The sequence below is a fragment of the Chanodichthys erythropterus genome, chromosome 14, assembly GCF_024489055.1.
Source record: "Chanodichthys erythropterus isolate Z2021 chromosome 14, ASM2448905v1, whole genome shotgun sequence".
Lineage (NCBI taxonomy): Eukaryota > Metazoa > Chordata > Actinopteri > Cypriniformes > Xenocyprididae > Chanodichthys > Chanodichthys erythropterus.
Window position 1 is genome coordinate 20,700,854 of NC_090234.1, and position 17,117 is coordinate 20,717,970.

Genomic DNA, 17,117 nt, shown 5'->3' on the forward strand with positions numbered 1-17,117 from the left:
GTTTCAGAATATATGTTTTCATTCTGTGTTTTAAACATGATTTCAACTTTGACCCAACAGAAAAACCAAGTCCACCTGCTAGACTTGGTGTTACTGAAGTAACAAAGAATAGCGTCACCATTGCATGGTCAAAACCAGAGCATGATGGTGGAAGCCGAATTACTAGCTACCTCATTGATGCCCTTGAAAAAGGCCAACAGAAGTGGGTTAAATGTGCCAATGTTAAAGCCAACACCCACATAATTAAAGGCCTGAGGGAAAATGCAGAATACTTTTTCAGAGTTCGTGCTGAGAATCACGCTGGACTTAGTGAACCTAAAGAAATGATAATCCCTGTGGTTGTTAAAGATCAGTTGGGTGAGTCTTAATTCATTTTTGTTTATTCCATGTTTGTTATATTTAATAGATTTTAATATTTGATCTTGTTCTTAATTTTCTTTCATGTTCTTAACAGATGCCCCTGAGTTTGATATGAGGAACTTCCCACATAACACTGTATATGTGAGAGCAGGATCAAATCTTAAATTTGAGCTTCCTCTCTCTGGTAAACCAATGCCAAAGGTCACAATGACAAGAGGCAATGCTCCAGTTAAGTGTGGAAAGAGATTCAGCTTTGAAGTAACCCCTGAAAGTCTTAATATCAACCTCAAGGAAAGTATTGCAAGTGATGCTGGAAGATATGACATTGTCGCCTCAAACACAAGTGGAACAACCAAGATGTTTGTAAACATACTGGTCCTGGATAGACCAGGTCCTCCAGTTGGTCCAGTTGAAGTTAGTGGTGTGGGAGAGACAAGCTTGTGTCTTAAATGGCTCCCACCTCTGTATGATGGTGGCAGTCCTGTCACAAACTATGTTGTTCTTAAACGTGAAACAAGTACACCAGCCTGGACAGAAGTGTCATCCACAATTGCAAGAAGTGCTATTAAAGTCACCAAACTTACAAAGGGAGAAGAATACCAGTTCAGGGTTAAAGCTGAGAATCGCTTTGGCATCAGTGACCACATTGATACTCAGTCAATTACAGTGAAGCTTCCATACAGTGAGTACTTGGATAATGTACTTTTTTTTCTAGTTGTGTCTGAATTTCTGTTAAACCTATGCTGGTTTATTGTATGTTTTAGCTATCCCTGGTCCACCATCAACACCATGGCTGGGCTATGTGTCAAGGGAAAGCCTCACTGTTTGCTGGAATGATCCAGTAGTAGATGGTGGAAGCCCGGTGTTTGGATACCACGTCCAAATGAAAGAAAGAAGCAGCATCCTTTGGCAGACGGTCAACAAATCAGCAATCCCTGCAACTCAAATTAGAGTGACAAATATATGTCCTGGAATGATTTACGAATTCAAAGTAGCTGCAGAAAATGCAGCTGGTATTGGAAAGTTCAGCAAGACATCAGAAGAAGTGCTAGCGATTGATGCCTGTGGTAAGCTTAATACAAAAAAAAAATGATGTGCAAAGGAGATGTCAAGTTTCTCTGAATTTCTATGCCAAATAACAAATCCTTGTTTTATTTTAGAACCACCGGCAAATGTGAGAATTTCTGAGGTTACAAAAAATTCAGTTAGCCTTGTATGGCAGAAGCCTTCATTTGATGGTGGAAGCAAAATCACTGGCTACATGGTTGAGCGAAGAGATGCTCCAAATGGCAGATGGACAAAGGCAAACTATACTAATGTCATCGATACTAATTTCACTGTGTCAGGCTTGACTCAGGATCAGTCATATGAATTTAGGATTTTCACCAAAAATGCAGTTGGCTCAATTAGCAACCCATCTCTAATTGCAGGACCAGTAACTTGTGTTGACATTTCTGGTAAGTGTATTGCTTCTACATTGCTTGTTTATTTAATGTTACCATGCACAGCAATGGGCCTTTACTACACACACTTTTCCATTTTTCCCCATTCCTAGGTGCTCCAGTAATTGACCTGCCCCCAGAGTATTTGGATGTTGTGCAATACAAAGCTGGTTCATCAATCAAAATCAAAGTGGGAATATCTGCTAAACCCTTGCCAACATTTGAATGGCTTAAAGATGAAAAGGAATTAGTTTCAAGTGCACAGATGTCGATTGAGAACACAACTGACTCATCAGCCATCCTCATTAAAGATTCTACTCGTCTTAATACTGGAACCTATGAGCTCAAAATCAAGAATGTGTTCGGCACAGCATCTGCTTCTATAAGAATACAGATTTTAGGTAGGTAATCATTTGTGTCAAAATATGTATATACATGTAATTTCAATGTCTTATCCATTTCCTAATGTAATTCAAAATACATTTCCATTCTATAAACAGACAAACCTGGACCTCCAGCTGGACACATTGAATTCAAAACAGTCACTGCTGACAAGATAACAATTGCATGGGAACCAGTGGCTGATGAAGGAGGTGCCAAAGTAACTCATTACATTGTAGAAAAACGAGAGACAAGTAGAGTAGTGTGGTCTACAGTTTCTGAGGCAATGGAGGCACGCACTGTCACTGTTCAAAAGTTGGCCAGAGGAAGTGAATATGTATTCCGTGTCAGAGGTGTTAACAAATTTGGAGCTGGAGATCCTCTGGAGTCTGAGCCTGTTATCGCCAAAAATGCATTCGGTAGGGAAATAGTAAATCGAAAATCAATATTTTTAAACTAAATAATATAGTTTTGGTAAACCAGATAATGCATATAAGACCACAACTACACTATTTATTAAATCAATGCAATTTTTTCAGTTACTCCTGGACAACCTTCTACACCTGAAGCCACAGATATCACCAGAACATCAATGCAGATCATTTGGGATAAACCTAGTTTGGATGGTGGTAGCATGGTTACAGGATACTATTTGGAGAGACGTGACAAGAAGAGCCTGCGCTGGGTAAAAGTATACAAGGACCCCATTAGTGACACAAAAGCAAAGGTCCATCATCTCACTGAAGGAAATGAATATCAGTATCGTGTATGTGCAATCAATAAAGCTGGGGAAGGTCCATACACAGATGTTTCTGACTTCTACAAAGCTGCTGATCCAGTTGGTATGTATTACTTACATAATTTTACTAAACTGTTCATTTTTACTAAATTTATATTTAATTTAGAGTCAAACTCTCTTGACATAGAGTTCTAACCAAGATTTTTTTTTCTCTCAAGACCCACCATGTGAACCAACTAAGCTGAAGGTGGTTGACTCAACTAAAACATCAATCACACTTGGATGGTCAAAGCCAGAGTATGATGGAGGCAGTGAAATAACCAGCTATGTTGTAGAAAAAAGAGTTGGCGAAGAAGGGGAATGGACAGTGATTAGCCATAAGGGAGAAGTGAGAACTACAGAGTATGTTGCTTCAGATCTTAAACCAGATATTGACTACTACTTCCGTGTATCTGCTGTTAATTGTGCTGGCCGTGGAGACCCAATAGCAATGGAAGAGCCAGTACAAGCCAAGGACATTCTTGGTATGTATTAATATTAAAATGCTTGGAATATCTTTGTATATTCTAAACTAATGTTTTCTGATTGTAACAACAGCATAAATCATTTTAATTGCTATTTTTGCAGAGGAAGCCCAGATTGATACAGATGTTGCAGTGAGAACTCACTACATTGTGAAAGCTGGTAAAGATGTTGAAATTATGGTTCCCCTCAAAGGCAGACCTGCTCCAAGCATCTCTTGGAAAAAGGAGGACCAGAACATTGACAATGATCCTAAATACGACATTCATAACACAGACACTTCATCATGTCTCATAATTACACAAGTAACTCGAAGTGACACTGGTAAATATACCATTAATATATCAAATGGTGTGGGAGAACCAAAGTCACTAACTGTGTCTGTTAAAGTACAGGACACTCCAGCTGCTTGTAGGAATTTGATCCTGAAAGACGTCACTCGTGGAAAAGTTACTCTTTGTTGGGAGCCTCCTCTACTGGATGGTGGCGCTGAAATTACCAATTATGTTGTTGAGAAAAGAGACTCTTCGAAGCGTACATATGCCTGTGTAACAAATAAATGCAAAGAAACCACATGTGTAATTGAAGAACTTTCTGAGAAGGCATCCTTCTTCTTCCGTGTATTGGCAGAAAATGAGAATGGAGTTGGAGATCCATGTGAAACAGCAGAGCCAGTTAAAGCCACTGAGACCCCAGGTCCAGTCAAAGAGCTTTCTATGAAAGACTCCACAAAGACTTCAGTAACACTACAGTGGAACAAACCAGATTATGATGGTGGTAGCATTATTACAGACTACATAATTGAAAAGAAACTCCAAGGTCAAGAAGAATGGGCTCCTGCTGGCACAAACAAGCACTGTGAACATGAAGTTACAAAGCTTAAGGAACTCTCTGAAATGTTTTTCAGAGTTTGTTCCAAGAATGAAAAGGGTAATAGTGATTTTGTTGAAGTTGGACCAATTAAAGTAAAGGACTACATTATTCCACCAGAAGCAAACCTTGAAGAGTATCCTGATGGACAAATCAGTGTGCGTTTGGGACACAATGTACACATTGAATTGCCATACAAGGGTAAGCCTAGACCAACAATTCTTTGGTTAAAGGACAACTTACCACTGAAGGAGAGTGAAAAGGTCCGCTTCAAGAAGACTGAAAACAAGGCCACTCTTATGATAAAAAATGTGGAGAAAGAGAATGGAGGCAAATACACACTTACACTTGACAACACATTCTTCAGAAAATCGTTTCACATACAGGTCATTACCCTTGGACCACCATCTAAACCTATTGGACCTATTCGCTTGGATGAGGTCAGAGCAGAAAGTATAGCTATATCTTGGGATGAACCAAATGATAATGGAGGTGGAGAGATTACTTGCTACACTGTTGAGAAACGTGACACCTCTCAGACAGACTGGAAAATGGCTTGTTCAAGTGTAATTGGAACAACGTTTAAGGTACCTAACTTGATCAAGGGAATTCAATATCAGTTCAGAGTCTGTGCAGAAAATAGATATGGTGCAAGTGAACCTTTAGTTTCACAAAATGTCATTGCTAAGCATGAGTTTAGACCACCCGGCCCACCAGGCATACCAGTGGTTTACAATGTTACAAACGATGCCATGACTATTCAGTGGGATGCCCCAATCTATGATGGAGGTTGTCCAGTCCTTGGGTTCCATGTTGAAAAGAAAGAGAAGAACAGCATAATGTGGCAAAAAGTCAACACAGTTTTGGTGAAAGAAAGGGAGTACAGGATTATTGGTCTTATTGAAGGCTTGGAATACCAGTTTAGAGTCTACGCCCAGAATGATGCTGGATACAGTCGCATGGGTGATGCAAACAAACCTATTATGGCTGTTTCTCCAGTTGGTAAGTTCAACTTTTTTTTTTTTTTTTTTTACACAGAACTTGCATGTTAAAATATGACAACTGACAGTAGCTAAATACTAAATAACTTATGTATTTTAACCTCAGATCCACCCGGTACCCCTGACTATGTTGATGTAACAAGTGAATCAGTTAAACTGAAATGGGAGGCACCCAAGCGTGACGGTGGAAGCAAAATTGTTGCCTATAATGTGGAGAAACGACAGGGCAAAGGAAGGTGGTTGAAGACCAATTTTTCGAATGTGACTGACACAGAATTTACAGTGACTGGTCTTGCTTGCGGAGAACGCTATGAATTCAGGGTCATAGCAAGAAATGCCATCGGCACAGTGAGCCCACCCTCTCAGTCTTCTGGATATGTCGTAATCAGAGATGAGAGCTGTAAGTTCATGCAGTTTATATTGTGTTTCTCATTGTCCGGTGGTCACAATACATGCAATTGCTGTGCTGTGTATATTAAAAAGTGCAAAATCTTTTATCTTTCAGTTGCTCCAAACATTGAGTTTGGCCAGGAGTACTTTGAGGGAGTCTCTATTAAAGCTGGAGAAAACATCAGGCTCAAAGTTATTATCACTGGAAGACCAACACCAAAAGTTACCTGGTTCAGAGATAACATTGAATTAACTAAGAAAATGGTTGATATCACAACAATTTCTGGATCAAGTACCCTCTTTATCAGAGATGCTGACCGTAGTCACCGTGGTCTTTATACCGTGGAAGCCATAAATCCCTCAGGAACTAAAAAGGAATCAATGAAAGTTGAAGTCTTTGGTATGAATAATTTTTGTACCTTATCCATCTTATTTATAGTCTTTTTTTTATATCCATATCTTTAACCTATGCTTCTATAATTTCTATCTTTAAGATACACCTGGAGAGCCTGTTGGTCCAATCACGTTCTCAGATATCTCTGAGGGCAAAGTAACACTTTCATGGAATCCACCTGAAAATGATGGTTGTTCTGAGGTCACTCATTACATTGTTGAGAAGCGTGAAACTTCGAAAATTTCATGGGCACTTGTTACAGATGAGTGCTTGGCATGCACATACACTGCCACCAAACTGATCAAGACAAATGAGTACCAGTTCCGTGTTTCTGCAGTCAATAAATCTGGTGTTAGCAGACCACTGGATTCAGCTCCTGTGATTGCACAGATGCAATACAGTAAGATAATAAACAGCTTATATTAAAAAATTTTTCTCCAATTTTATATACAACACTATAAAAAATATTTTCTGTAATTTATTTCTTTTTCATCCCTACAGCTGTTCCAGATTCTCCTGGAACTCCAGATGCAACGGATGTTGATGGAGAGAGTATCACAATCAGTTGGGCTCCTCCAACACATGATGGTGGAAACCCAATAAAATATTACATTGTGGAAAGACGTGAAAAGAAGACTGGTCGTTGGCTGAAAGTCCTAACAAGGAAGCCCATTGTTGAGGTTGCACACAGAGTGACTCATCTCACTGAGAATGTTGAGTATGAATTCCGTGTGTATGCTGTAAATGATGCTGGAATTGGAGCACCAAGCAACATTTCAATGCCAATTAAATGTGCTGAGCCAACAGAAGTACCTGATGCCCCATCTATTGTCAATGTGACCGACACTACCAATACATCTGTCAGCTTGGAATGGACCAGACCAGCCTGGGATGGTGGTATGGAAATCCATGGCTACATTATTGAAATGTGCAAGGGATCTGAAGTGGAATGGCGCAGAGTCAATGAGGATCTTTGTGTTGTCACAAAATACACTGTCACTGGTTTGGAAACCACTGCAGAGTACAAGTTCCGTATTTGTGCCATCAATTCTGTTGGAAAGGGCGAAGTCAGAGAGATATCTGAGTCTGTACAGGCAGTAGATAGGCTCTTGGCACCAGAAATTGACATAGATGCATCTTTTAAACAGACACATATTGTAAAAAGTGGAGGAAGTGTGTGTATCCGTATAGCCTTTAAGGGAAAGCCAACACCTACAGCTTCCTGGACAAAAGTAGATGGAGAACTTGGTGTTATGACAGACATCACCACCACTGAGACATTCACAGCTTTGACACTGGAAAATTGCACTAGAAATGATACTGGAAAATACACTCTTACTCTTGAGAACAGTAGTGGCAATAAATCTATTACTATTGCCGTCAAAGTTTTAGACACACCTGGTGTACCAGGGGCTCTCTCCCTCAAGGAAGTCTCAAGAGGAGCTCTCACAATTGCTTGGGAACCTCCTACCAACGATGGTGGTGCACGTGTTCATCATTACGTTGTTGAGAAACGTGAGGCAAGTCGTCGTACATGGACAGAGGCAGCACCCAAGACCACTCAAACAAGCCTGAGAATTTCTGACCTCCTGGAAGGTGTACCTTATTTCTTCAAAGTCATGGCTGAGAATCAGTATGGTCTTGGCGAAGCATATGAAATGCCTGACCCAGTTATTGCCACAGCTGAACCTGCTGCACCGAAGAGAGTTGATATCATTGATACAACTGACACATCAGCAACCCTGGCCTGGCTCAAGCCGGAGCATGATGGAGGAAGCCGTATAACAGGATATTGTGTTGAGTCAAAGGCTAAAGACGCAGATAAATGGGTTGTCTGTGGCACAACAAAAAACCTAAGCCTTGAAATTGAAGGACTTATAGAGAACAGTGAGTATGAATTCCGTGTCAAGGCAAAGAATGATGCTGGGTTCAGTGTGCCAAGGGAAGCTTTCTCCTCAGTCATCATTAAAGAGCCACGAATTGAACCTACCGCAGACCTCAGTGGCATCACCAACCAACTCATTATTAGCAGGATTGGTGAATCTTTTGAGATTGATGTTCCAATTAGTGGAAGACCTGCTCCAAAGGTATCCTGGAAGCTTGAGGAAATGAGGCTGAAACAAACTGACAGGGTGTCAATCAAGACTAGCAAAAACAGGACCACTCTCACAGTTAAAGACAGCATGAGGGGTGATGGAGGCAGATATTTCCTAACTCTTGAGAATGTCACTGGGTCAAAGACTTTTAGTGTCACTGTCAATGTTATTGGCAGACCAAGCCCTCCGGAGGGCCCTATTGAGATTTCCTCAATTACATCAGAGTCATGCATACTATCATGGAATCCACCTGAGGATGATGGTGGAACAGACATCACAAACTACATTGTTGAGAAGCGTGAATCTGGCTCCACTGCTTGGCAGCTTATTAACTCAAGTGTAAAGCAGACTTCTTTCCATGTTTCACGTCTAACTAAATACATGCAGTACACTTTCCGTATCTGTGCTGAAAACCGTTTTGGTGTGAGCAAACCAACCGAATCTGAGACGATTGTTGCAGAGCATCCATTTGGTATGAAATAGATAATAAGAAATTAGCAGTTTTGAGATACTGTATGAAATATCAAATATCTTATTACATGTTTTTTTCACAGTTCCTTCAGGCCCTCCAACAAAGCCAGAAGTGTTCTCTGTAACTGCCAACAGCATGAGCATTCGCTGGGAGGAACCATACCATGATGGTGGCAGCAAGGTCACTGGATACTGGATTGAAAAGAAGGAGCGTAACACAATTCTCTGGGTGAGAGAAAACAAGATTCCCTGCTTTGAATGCTACTACAAAGTGGAAGGCCTTGTTGAGGGTCTTGAATACCAGTTCAGAGTGTATGCAATGAATAGCGCTGGTCTCAGCAAAGCAAGTGAAGCATCAAAGAGAGCTGTGGCACAAAATCCAGTTGGTAAGTATATTACAATCAAAAAGTAATTCATATCTATTTAGATCAGAAAACAAACAATACTGATATGTGTTCTTTTATGATGATACAAATATATAGATCCTCCAGGAAAACCAGAAGTTACAAATGTGTCAAGATCAACAGTCTCAATCAAATGGTCTGTGCCTCTAAATGATGGTGGAAGCCCAATCACAGGCTACATTGTTGAGCGAAAGCCATATACTGTCACTGGAGAAGGTCGATGGCTTAAGTGTAACTACACTAATGTTACTGACACACATTTCACTGTCACTGCACTGGGAGAAGGAGAGGAATATGAATTCCGTGTCATTGCCAAAAATGCTAATGGAGTATTGAGCCTGGCATCAGTTTCAACAGGACCAGTGACCTGCAAAGCAGAATACAGTATGTATAATACATGGTTCTGTCACAATACACACAAGACTAATGTTGTATTGATAAAAACCTAAATACTCATGACACTTAAATTGTTTTGTAGCTCCTCCAAAAGCAGAGCTGGACAGCAAACTTCTTGTGGACACAGTTACAATCAGAGCTGGATCTGATTTAGTGCTAGATGCTGCTGTTGGTGGAAAACCTGATCCAAAAGTCAGCTGGGCCAAGGGTACAAAAGAGCTAGAACTTTGTGAAAAATATGCTCTCCAGTACTCTAGTACCCGCGCTCTGGCAATCATCAAGTTCTGTGACAGAGATGACACTGGGAAGTATGTTCTGACAGTTAAGAATGCTAGTGGGACAAAAACCGCTGAGGTCAATGTTAAAGTGCTTGGTAGGTGTGCTAAACATACAGCCATAACATAAATGAACATGATATTCAGTTTTAAATATGTTAACGATAATCTTTCTTCTTTTACAAGATACACCTGGTCCCTGTCAGGAGATTACAGTCAGCAATGTATCCGAGGAAAAATGCACAGTGTCTTGGAAAGAGCCACTGGAGGATGGTGGAGACCCAATCACACATTACATTGTTGAAAGAAGGGATACCAATAGACTTAACTGGGTTATCATGGAGGATGAATGCAAAGCCCTAACATACGAAATTAAAAGACTTTTCAAGAACAATGAATACATATTCCGTGTGAGAGGTGTGAACAAATATGGATCTGGCGTGGTTGTACAGTCTACCCCCATCTTTGCCAGAAACACATTCAGTAAGTACCAGGATTAATATTAAAACTTTAGATGAGAGATTTTGCAATTTTGCATCTTACAATTACACCTTCATTTCCAATTACAGCTGTCCCATCACCCCCTGGAGCCCCAGAAATCCTTGCAGTTGGAAAAGACTTTGCAACGATTGAGTGGCTGAAGCCTGAAAGTGATGGTGGCAGTGAAGTTACAAACTACTTGATTGAGTACCGTGAAAGAAAGAGTGTTAGATGGATCAAGGTGAACAGAGATTCTATTCTCAAGGACACATCTTTCAAAGTCACTGGTCTCCATGAAGGCAACATTTACCAGTTCCGCATAACAGCCATGAATGCAGCTGGAGATAGTGAACCTAGTGAAGTGTCAATGTATGCAGTATGTAGAGTACCAACAGGTATGTTCCCGAAATAACATATTTTTTAACATTTAAATGTGTATATTACTAAAGTAAAAATGTTTACATTATATTAAATCCCTATTTTAGGCATTTCAGGTCCACCTTCAATTCCACGGGTTACAGACACACACAAAGACAGTGTTAGTCTCGCTTGGACACGACCAGTTGAAGATGGTGGTGCTGATGTTATTGGTTATGTTCTTGAGATGCAAGAAACTGGTGCAGAGGAATGGACAAAAGTGCATGAAAAGAATCTTAGGTTGACAGAACACACAGTTACAGGCCTTTCCGCTGGCAAAAAGTACTGTTTCAGAGTTGCAGCAGTCAATGTAAATGGAATGGGTGACTTCAGTGATCCTTGTGTAGAGACTGAACCTGTAGAAAGAATCGGTATGTTCAAACTTCTAAATGTTTGTATGGTACTGAAGTTTTATATATATATATATATATATATATATATATACCAATGCAAGAAAAAAGTAATGTCCAGTGTATTCTCTAATAAATTCTCATTTTTTATTATTTATTCTAGAAATTCCTGACCTTGAGCTGCCTGATGAACTGACAAAGACAATTTGTCTGAGAGCAGGAAGTTCTCTGCGCCTACATGTTACTGTTACTGGTAGACCAATCCCAACTGTAACCTGGAGCAAACCTGGTGTGGACCTTGAAAATCGTGGCTTTATTGAGGTGACCAAAACTGCCACGACTCTCATTATTGACAAGGTGCACCGCTATGATGCTGGTAGATATACAATTGAAGCTTCCAATTCAGCTGGGAAGAAGGATGCAAGTATCCTTGTGAAAATCTATGGTATGTTTTCTCATATTAAATCCTGTAAATTATTTAGAAAGCATATAACGAAATACCATGAAATGGTGACTAACCAGCATGTGGATTCTTTCTCAGATACACCTGGTCCGCCTGGTCCAATTAAGATGAAAGAACTCACAAAAGATTCAGCTCATATTACTTGGGATGCTCCTGAGGTTGATGGTGGAGCACCTGTCAACAATTACATCATTGAAAGACGAGAGGCATCAATGAGAGCATACAAAACAGTCACATCCAAATGCAGCAAGACATCATACAAAATTACTGGTCTGACAGAAGGAATGCTGTATTATTTCAGAGTCTTACCAGAGAATATCTATGGTGTTGGTGAACCTTGTGAGACAGGCGATGTTGTGTTGGTGTGTGAAGTTCCACTGCCACCAGCCAAGCTCGAAGTTGTAGATGTAACCAAATCCAGTGTTTCACTTGCATGGGAGAAACCATTACATGATGGAGGCAGCAGACTCACTGGCTACATTGTTGAGGCTTGTAAGGCTGGTACTGACAAGTGGATGAAGGTGGCAACTTTGAAACTTACAGACTTTGAGTTCACTATCGTGTCACTGAACGAGAATGAGCAGTACCTCTTCAGGGTACGTGCTGTCAATAGCAGAGGAGCTGGTGAGCCAAAAGAAATTGTGACAGCAGTGAGAGTTCAAGAACAAAGAGGTATGTATTATAATAATAACAATACAAGTCACAAAGATGTTGTTGTTATTATCTCTCACTGTTTATGCCACTTTCTTTTTGTTGTTTGTTTATTCTCTTTCAGTTATGCCAAAGGTTGATCTATCAACTATTCCACAAAAGATGATCAGTGTTTTGGCAGGCAAACCCCTTGAGCTTGACTTGCCAATCATAGGAAGACCACCACCAGTTTGCTCTTGGTTCTTCAATGACAATAAGTTAAAGATTGTGGAACGTGTGAAGATTAAGTCAACTGGAAAATTCTCTAAATTAACTATTCTTGACACCACCATTGATGATAGTGGAGTGTATACTCTAGAGGTGAAAAACACAACAGGAGTAATTACTGAAAACATCAAAGTCATCATTCTTTGTAAGTACCCACTCCCTACATTAAAATGGATATTTTAAAATGATTGAGAATTAATATTATTAACAACCCTCTTCTCTCTTTCTCTTTAGCTAAACCTGATGAGCCTCAAGGACCCATTAGATTTGATGAAATTGATGCAACATCAGTTACAATAAGTTGGGATCCACCTATGAGAGATGGTGGCGCACCAATTAGCAACTATGTGGTTGAACAACGTGATGCTCATCGCCCAGGATGGGTACCTGTTTCAGAATCAGTTAGCAGACCAACATTTAAATTTGACAGATTGACAGAGGGCGATGAATATGTGTTCCGGGTTGCAGCAACCAATCGTTATGGCACTGGGGAGTACTTACAGTCAGAAGTCGTAATGTGCAAGAGCTCCAAATGTAAGAGACACATAAACATTTTTACATAAGAAACCTAAGAATTAAAAAAAAATAAAAATAGCATATGCACATTAATATCTCTGTATATATAGACATAAATATTTTAGACCTACACGACTGCAATATTGAATTGTTGTTACAGCTATTCCCGGGCCGCCTGGAAGACCCATTGTCTTTGATGTATCACGTGACGGCATGACTGTTGCATGGGAGCCACCAGATGAGGACGGAGGCTTAGAGGTGTCTGGCTACATTATTGAACGCAAGGAGGTTAGATCAGACAGGTGGATCCGTGCTAATAAAAATCCAGTAACAATGACAAGATACAGATCCACTGGTTTAATTGAAGGCCTGGAATATGAGCACAGAGTGACAGCCATCAATGCTCGTGGTGTTGGCAAACCTAGCCTTCTTTCTAAACCAGCAGTAGCAAATGATCCAGTTGGTGAGCAAAATTTTGTGTTTTTTTTTTTTTAATACTAAAATACTGCAGAATTTTGGTGCATTAATTTATTATCACTTATTAAACTATTGCATAATCCCTACAGATCCACCTGGATCACCTCAAAACCCACGAGTCACAGATACCACAAAATCTTCTGTGTCTCTGGCCTGGAGTCCTCCAGATGAGGAAGGTGGTGCTAAGGTTACAGGCTATCTAATTGAGATGCAAAAAATTGGTTCAGTAACCTGGATTAAGTGCAACACTACACCTTCACTGATCTGTGAATATACTTTGACACAAATGCCACAAGGAGAGGAATTCAAATTCCGTGTCATGGCTTGCAATTCTGGTGGTCCAGGTGAACCAGCTGAAGTACCTGGAGTTGTGACTATAACAGAGATGCTTGGTAAGGTCTCATGACCATGTCCTTAACTCCTTTTACTTATATGTGTCAAGTGTTACATGTATGAAATAATTTGAAATCATTGAAATTGAATCATTTGAAATGTTCGGTGTTTCAGATCCTCCAAGTTATGATCTTGAAGCAAAATACAAAGATGTCCTTATAGTCAGATCTGGAGGAGTAATCAGGCTTTCAGTGCCCATCAAAGGTAAACCTACTCCTACCAGCAAATGGACCAAGGATGGATCAGAGGTGACCAACCGTGCAATGATTGCCTCTAATGAAGACGTATCCGAGCTTGTAATCAAACAGGCTGAAAGGTCTGATTCTGGCGTTTACTCTCTCCATCTGGAAAATAAGTGTGGCAAAAAGTTGCTTCCTATCAAGGTCAAGGTTATTGGCCGCCCATCTGCACCTGAAGGCCCTCTTGCATTTGATGATATACAAGCACATTCTGTAAGAGTTAGCTGGAAACCACCAACAGAAGATGGTGGTTCTGAAATTGTTGGCTACATTGTGGAGAGACGTGAAGTAACAAAAGCAGCTTGGTACACTGTTGACTCGCGGGTGGTTGACACATCCCTTGTGGTTAAAGGACTGGAAGAAAATGTTGAATACCACTTCAAGGTGACAGCAGAGAACCAGTTTGGAATCAGCAACTCCCTGAAATCAGAGGGAACTGTTGTACCAAAGACTCCCATTTGTAAGTGCTTGTCATTTGTCTCATTTCTAGGCATTGCATGTTTGTTATTAAACATAAAAACATTTTCTTTTGTTTTCTGTTGTTAATATTTTAGGTGTCCCAGAGGCTTCAGGCACTCCACCAGAAATCATGGATGTTACAAAGAGTTCTGCTGCTTTGGCTTGGACTAAACCTAAGGATGATGGTGGATCTCGCATTACTGGTTACTTCATTGAGTACAAAGAAGTGTCGTCTGATAAGTGGATTCGTCATGAGACAAAGATTACCTCAACAATGTATACTCTTAGTCAGCTCACTACTGATGCTGAGTATCAGTTCCGTGTAATTGCTGTAAATGACATTGGAGAGAGTGAACCAGGACCTGCATCAGATTCAGTAATATGCAAAGATCCATTTGGTATGACCTCATTCTTAATTGGTCTTCATAATATATATTCATAATATGTCTTCTGTTTATTAAGTAATTGATTCAAAATTGTTGCCTCGATTTATGGAAAATATTTTTTATGACACTGTTTGTTCATTTAGATAAACCAAGCCAGCCAGGAGAAATTGACACCATGACTGTAACCAAAGACTACATTACAATTAAATGGGAGGCTCCAGCATGTGACGGTGGAAAACCAGTTCTTGGCTACTGGATTGAATACCGAAAGTCTGGAGAGAGTGCTTGGAAGAAATGCAATAAGGAGCGCACAAAGGAAAAACAGTACACTCAGGGTGGTCTACAAGAGGCAACTGAATATGAATTCAGAGTATTTGCTGAAAATGAAACTGGAATCAGCAGACCACGCAGAACAGCAACTGGCATCAAAACTAAACTGGGTGGTAAGCAGTGTTTGAAATAACATTAGAGGGATTGTTGTGTGTATTGTGATTTGTCAATACAATAATAATATTCAATATTTATCCCAATGCATTTTTGAGAATGTTTGACTAAAATAAATGTCATTATAGCTGTCCTTGTTTTTTTTCTTCAGTTGGAACTAAACCAGGTCTTAGGAAAGAGATGGATGAAGTCACTGCCAAACTTGGACAAACTGCAACTCTCAAGTGTCAGATTATTGGAAGACCTGTTCCAGAAATTAAATGGTACAAGGGCGGAAAGGAAATCAAAGAGGGTCGCAAATATGCAGCAACCTCTGATGGTCGCAACCATACATTGACCATTTCAACAGATCAACAGGAAGATGAGGGTCTGTACACATGCAAGGCTGTGAATGAAGCAGGTGACTGTGAGACCAGTGGAACTCTGGTCCTTGAAGCAGCACCACAGTTCCCAGTGCCACTGAAAGACAAATTCTTTGCAACATGTGGTAGCACAGTGCGCATACATGTTGTTTACATTGGCCGACCTCAACCTAAAATCATGTGGCTTTATGGAGCAAAGGCTTTGGAGCCCTCTGAGAATGTGATCATTGAAAATACAGAGCATTACACTCATTTGATTCTCAAGAATGTACAGCGCAGAGTAAACGGAGGAAAATACAGAATCAGGATCAACAACCATTTTGGGGCTGCAGATACTGTAACTCAAGTTGAAATCTTAGGTATATGCTTAATAATTTGTCTCCTAATTCTCCTAAAGGTTTTGTAGTTAGCAGTGGAAATAAGAGCAATTAAAATATTCTTTTGTGTGTTTTCAGATAAGCCTGCTATGCCTGAAGGTCCTCTTGTTCTTGATGCTCTGTTGAAGAATTCTGTGATTATTAGCTGGAAAGCACCCAAAGATGATGGAGGATCTATGATCACAAATTATATTGTGGAAAAGCGTGAAGACAAGGAAGGAGCAGAGTGGGAACTTGTATCTTCATCCATCACAGGCACTTCATGCAGAATTCCTAACCTTGTTGAAAATGAGGGATACTACTTCCGTGTTTCAGCACAAAATCGTTATGGCAATAGTGAATTACTGGAGACTCCTTCTGCTATTCTCATCAAGAGCCAGCTAGGTAAGTTATAAAGAAATATGAGTAATAAATATGTAACCACAATTTTGTTTTTATTATTTAGTGTTGTTATTCAAATCAAAATGTATTTTTTTACAGAGAGGCCAGGAGCTCCATTAAAACCAGTTGTGTCTGGAATTACCAAAAACTCCTGTGTTGTGTCTTGGAAGCCACCTCTCAGTGATGGAGGCTCTAAAATTAAGACCTACTGTCTTGAAAAGCGAGATAAGAAGAAGGGTGAATGGGCTGCAGTTACAACAGATGAAATCCACCAGACTGTTTATTCTGTCAAGGGCCTGACAGAAGGTTTAGTGTATGAATTCCGTGTGAAATGTGAAAACATTGGTGGAGAAAGTGAATACAGTGAAGTATCTGACCCTGCCATTCCAAAGACTGATGTTGATGTGCGTGCTCCTGCCTTCAAGGAAGACCTTAGAAACATGAGTGTAAAATTCAAGAGCAATGCAACATTTGTCTGCAAGATAACAGGACAGCCCAAGCCTGTAATAAAATGGTTCAAGCGTGGAAAGGAAATTCAAGCTGATGGCACCAAAATCAAGATCCAAGAATTCAAGGGAGGCTACCATCAGCTTGTTATTGCTGATTGTGATGCAGAAGACTCAACTGTATATCAAATCAGAGCAACAAACCAGGGCGGATCAATTTCTGCTACTGTCTCTCTAGATGTTGAAGGTAAGCTTCCAAAGTTTTATA

At 40.1% G+C, this 17,117-nt stretch overlaps 1 protein-coding gene across 3 annotated transcripts in view; it reads left to right on the top strand.

The window, feature by feature from the left end:
• ttn.1 (titin, tandem duplicate 1) overlaps nucleotides 1–17,117 on the top strand; it is a 135,765-nt gene that overhangs the window by 109,720 nt on the left and 8,928 nt on the right. For all 3 annotated transcript variants that reach the window (XM_067409305.1, XM_067409306.1, XM_067409307.1), the window contains 31 exons: nucleotides 61–357; nucleotides 455–1,042; nucleotides 1,125–1,427; nucleotides 1,521–1,817; nucleotides 1,916–2,203; nucleotides 2,303–2,602; nucleotides 2,723–3,025; nucleotides 3,141–3,446; nucleotides 3,550–5,316; nucleotides 5,422–5,715; nucleotides 5,821–6,105; nucleotides 6,200–6,499; nucleotides 6,601–8,667; nucleotides 8,750–9,052; nucleotides 9,149–9,454; nucleotides 9,549–9,839; nucleotides 9,928–10,224; nucleotides 10,311–10,616; nucleotides 10,707–11,009; nucleotides 11,152–11,433; nucleotides 11,530–12,123; nucleotides 12,227–12,514; nucleotides 12,604–12,903; nucleotides 13,046–13,348; nucleotides 13,452–13,754; nucleotides 13,870–14,454; nucleotides 14,549–14,851; nucleotides 14,983–15,282; nucleotides 15,435–16,004; nucleotides 16,101–16,406; nucleotides 16,503–17,096. In XM_067409305.1, the coding sequence (XP_067265406.1) occupies nucleotides 61–357; nucleotides 455–1,042; nucleotides 1,125–1,427; nucleotides 1,521–1,817; nucleotides 1,916–2,203; nucleotides 2,303–2,602; nucleotides 2,723–3,025; nucleotides 3,141–3,446; nucleotides 3,550–5,316; nucleotides 5,422–5,715; nucleotides 5,821–6,105; nucleotides 6,200–6,499; nucleotides 6,601–8,667; nucleotides 8,750–9,052; nucleotides 9,149–9,454; nucleotides 9,549–9,839; nucleotides 9,928–10,224; nucleotides 10,311–10,616; nucleotides 10,707–11,009; nucleotides 11,152–11,433; nucleotides 11,530–12,123; nucleotides 12,227–12,514; nucleotides 12,604–12,903; nucleotides 13,046–13,348; nucleotides 13,452–13,754; nucleotides 13,870–14,454; nucleotides 14,549–14,851; nucleotides 14,983–15,282; nucleotides 15,435–16,004; nucleotides 16,101–16,406; nucleotides 16,503–17,096 (13,929 nt within the window). The remainder of the gene's footprint in view (nucleotides 1–60; nucleotides 358–454; nucleotides 1,043–1,124; nucleotides 1,428–1,520; nucleotides 1,818–1,915; nucleotides 2,204–2,302; nucleotides 2,603–2,722; nucleotides 3,026–3,140; nucleotides 3,447–3,549; nucleotides 5,317–5,421; nucleotides 5,716–5,820; nucleotides 6,106–6,199; nucleotides 6,500–6,600; nucleotides 8,668–8,749; nucleotides 9,053–9,148; nucleotides 9,455–9,548; nucleotides 9,840–9,927; nucleotides 10,225–10,310; nucleotides 10,617–10,706; nucleotides 11,010–11,151; nucleotides 11,434–11,529; nucleotides 12,124–12,226; nucleotides 12,515–12,603; nucleotides 12,904–13,045; nucleotides 13,349–13,451; nucleotides 13,755–13,869; nucleotides 14,455–14,548; nucleotides 14,852–14,982; nucleotides 15,283–15,434; nucleotides 16,005–16,100; nucleotides 16,407–16,502; nucleotides 17,097–17,117) is intronic.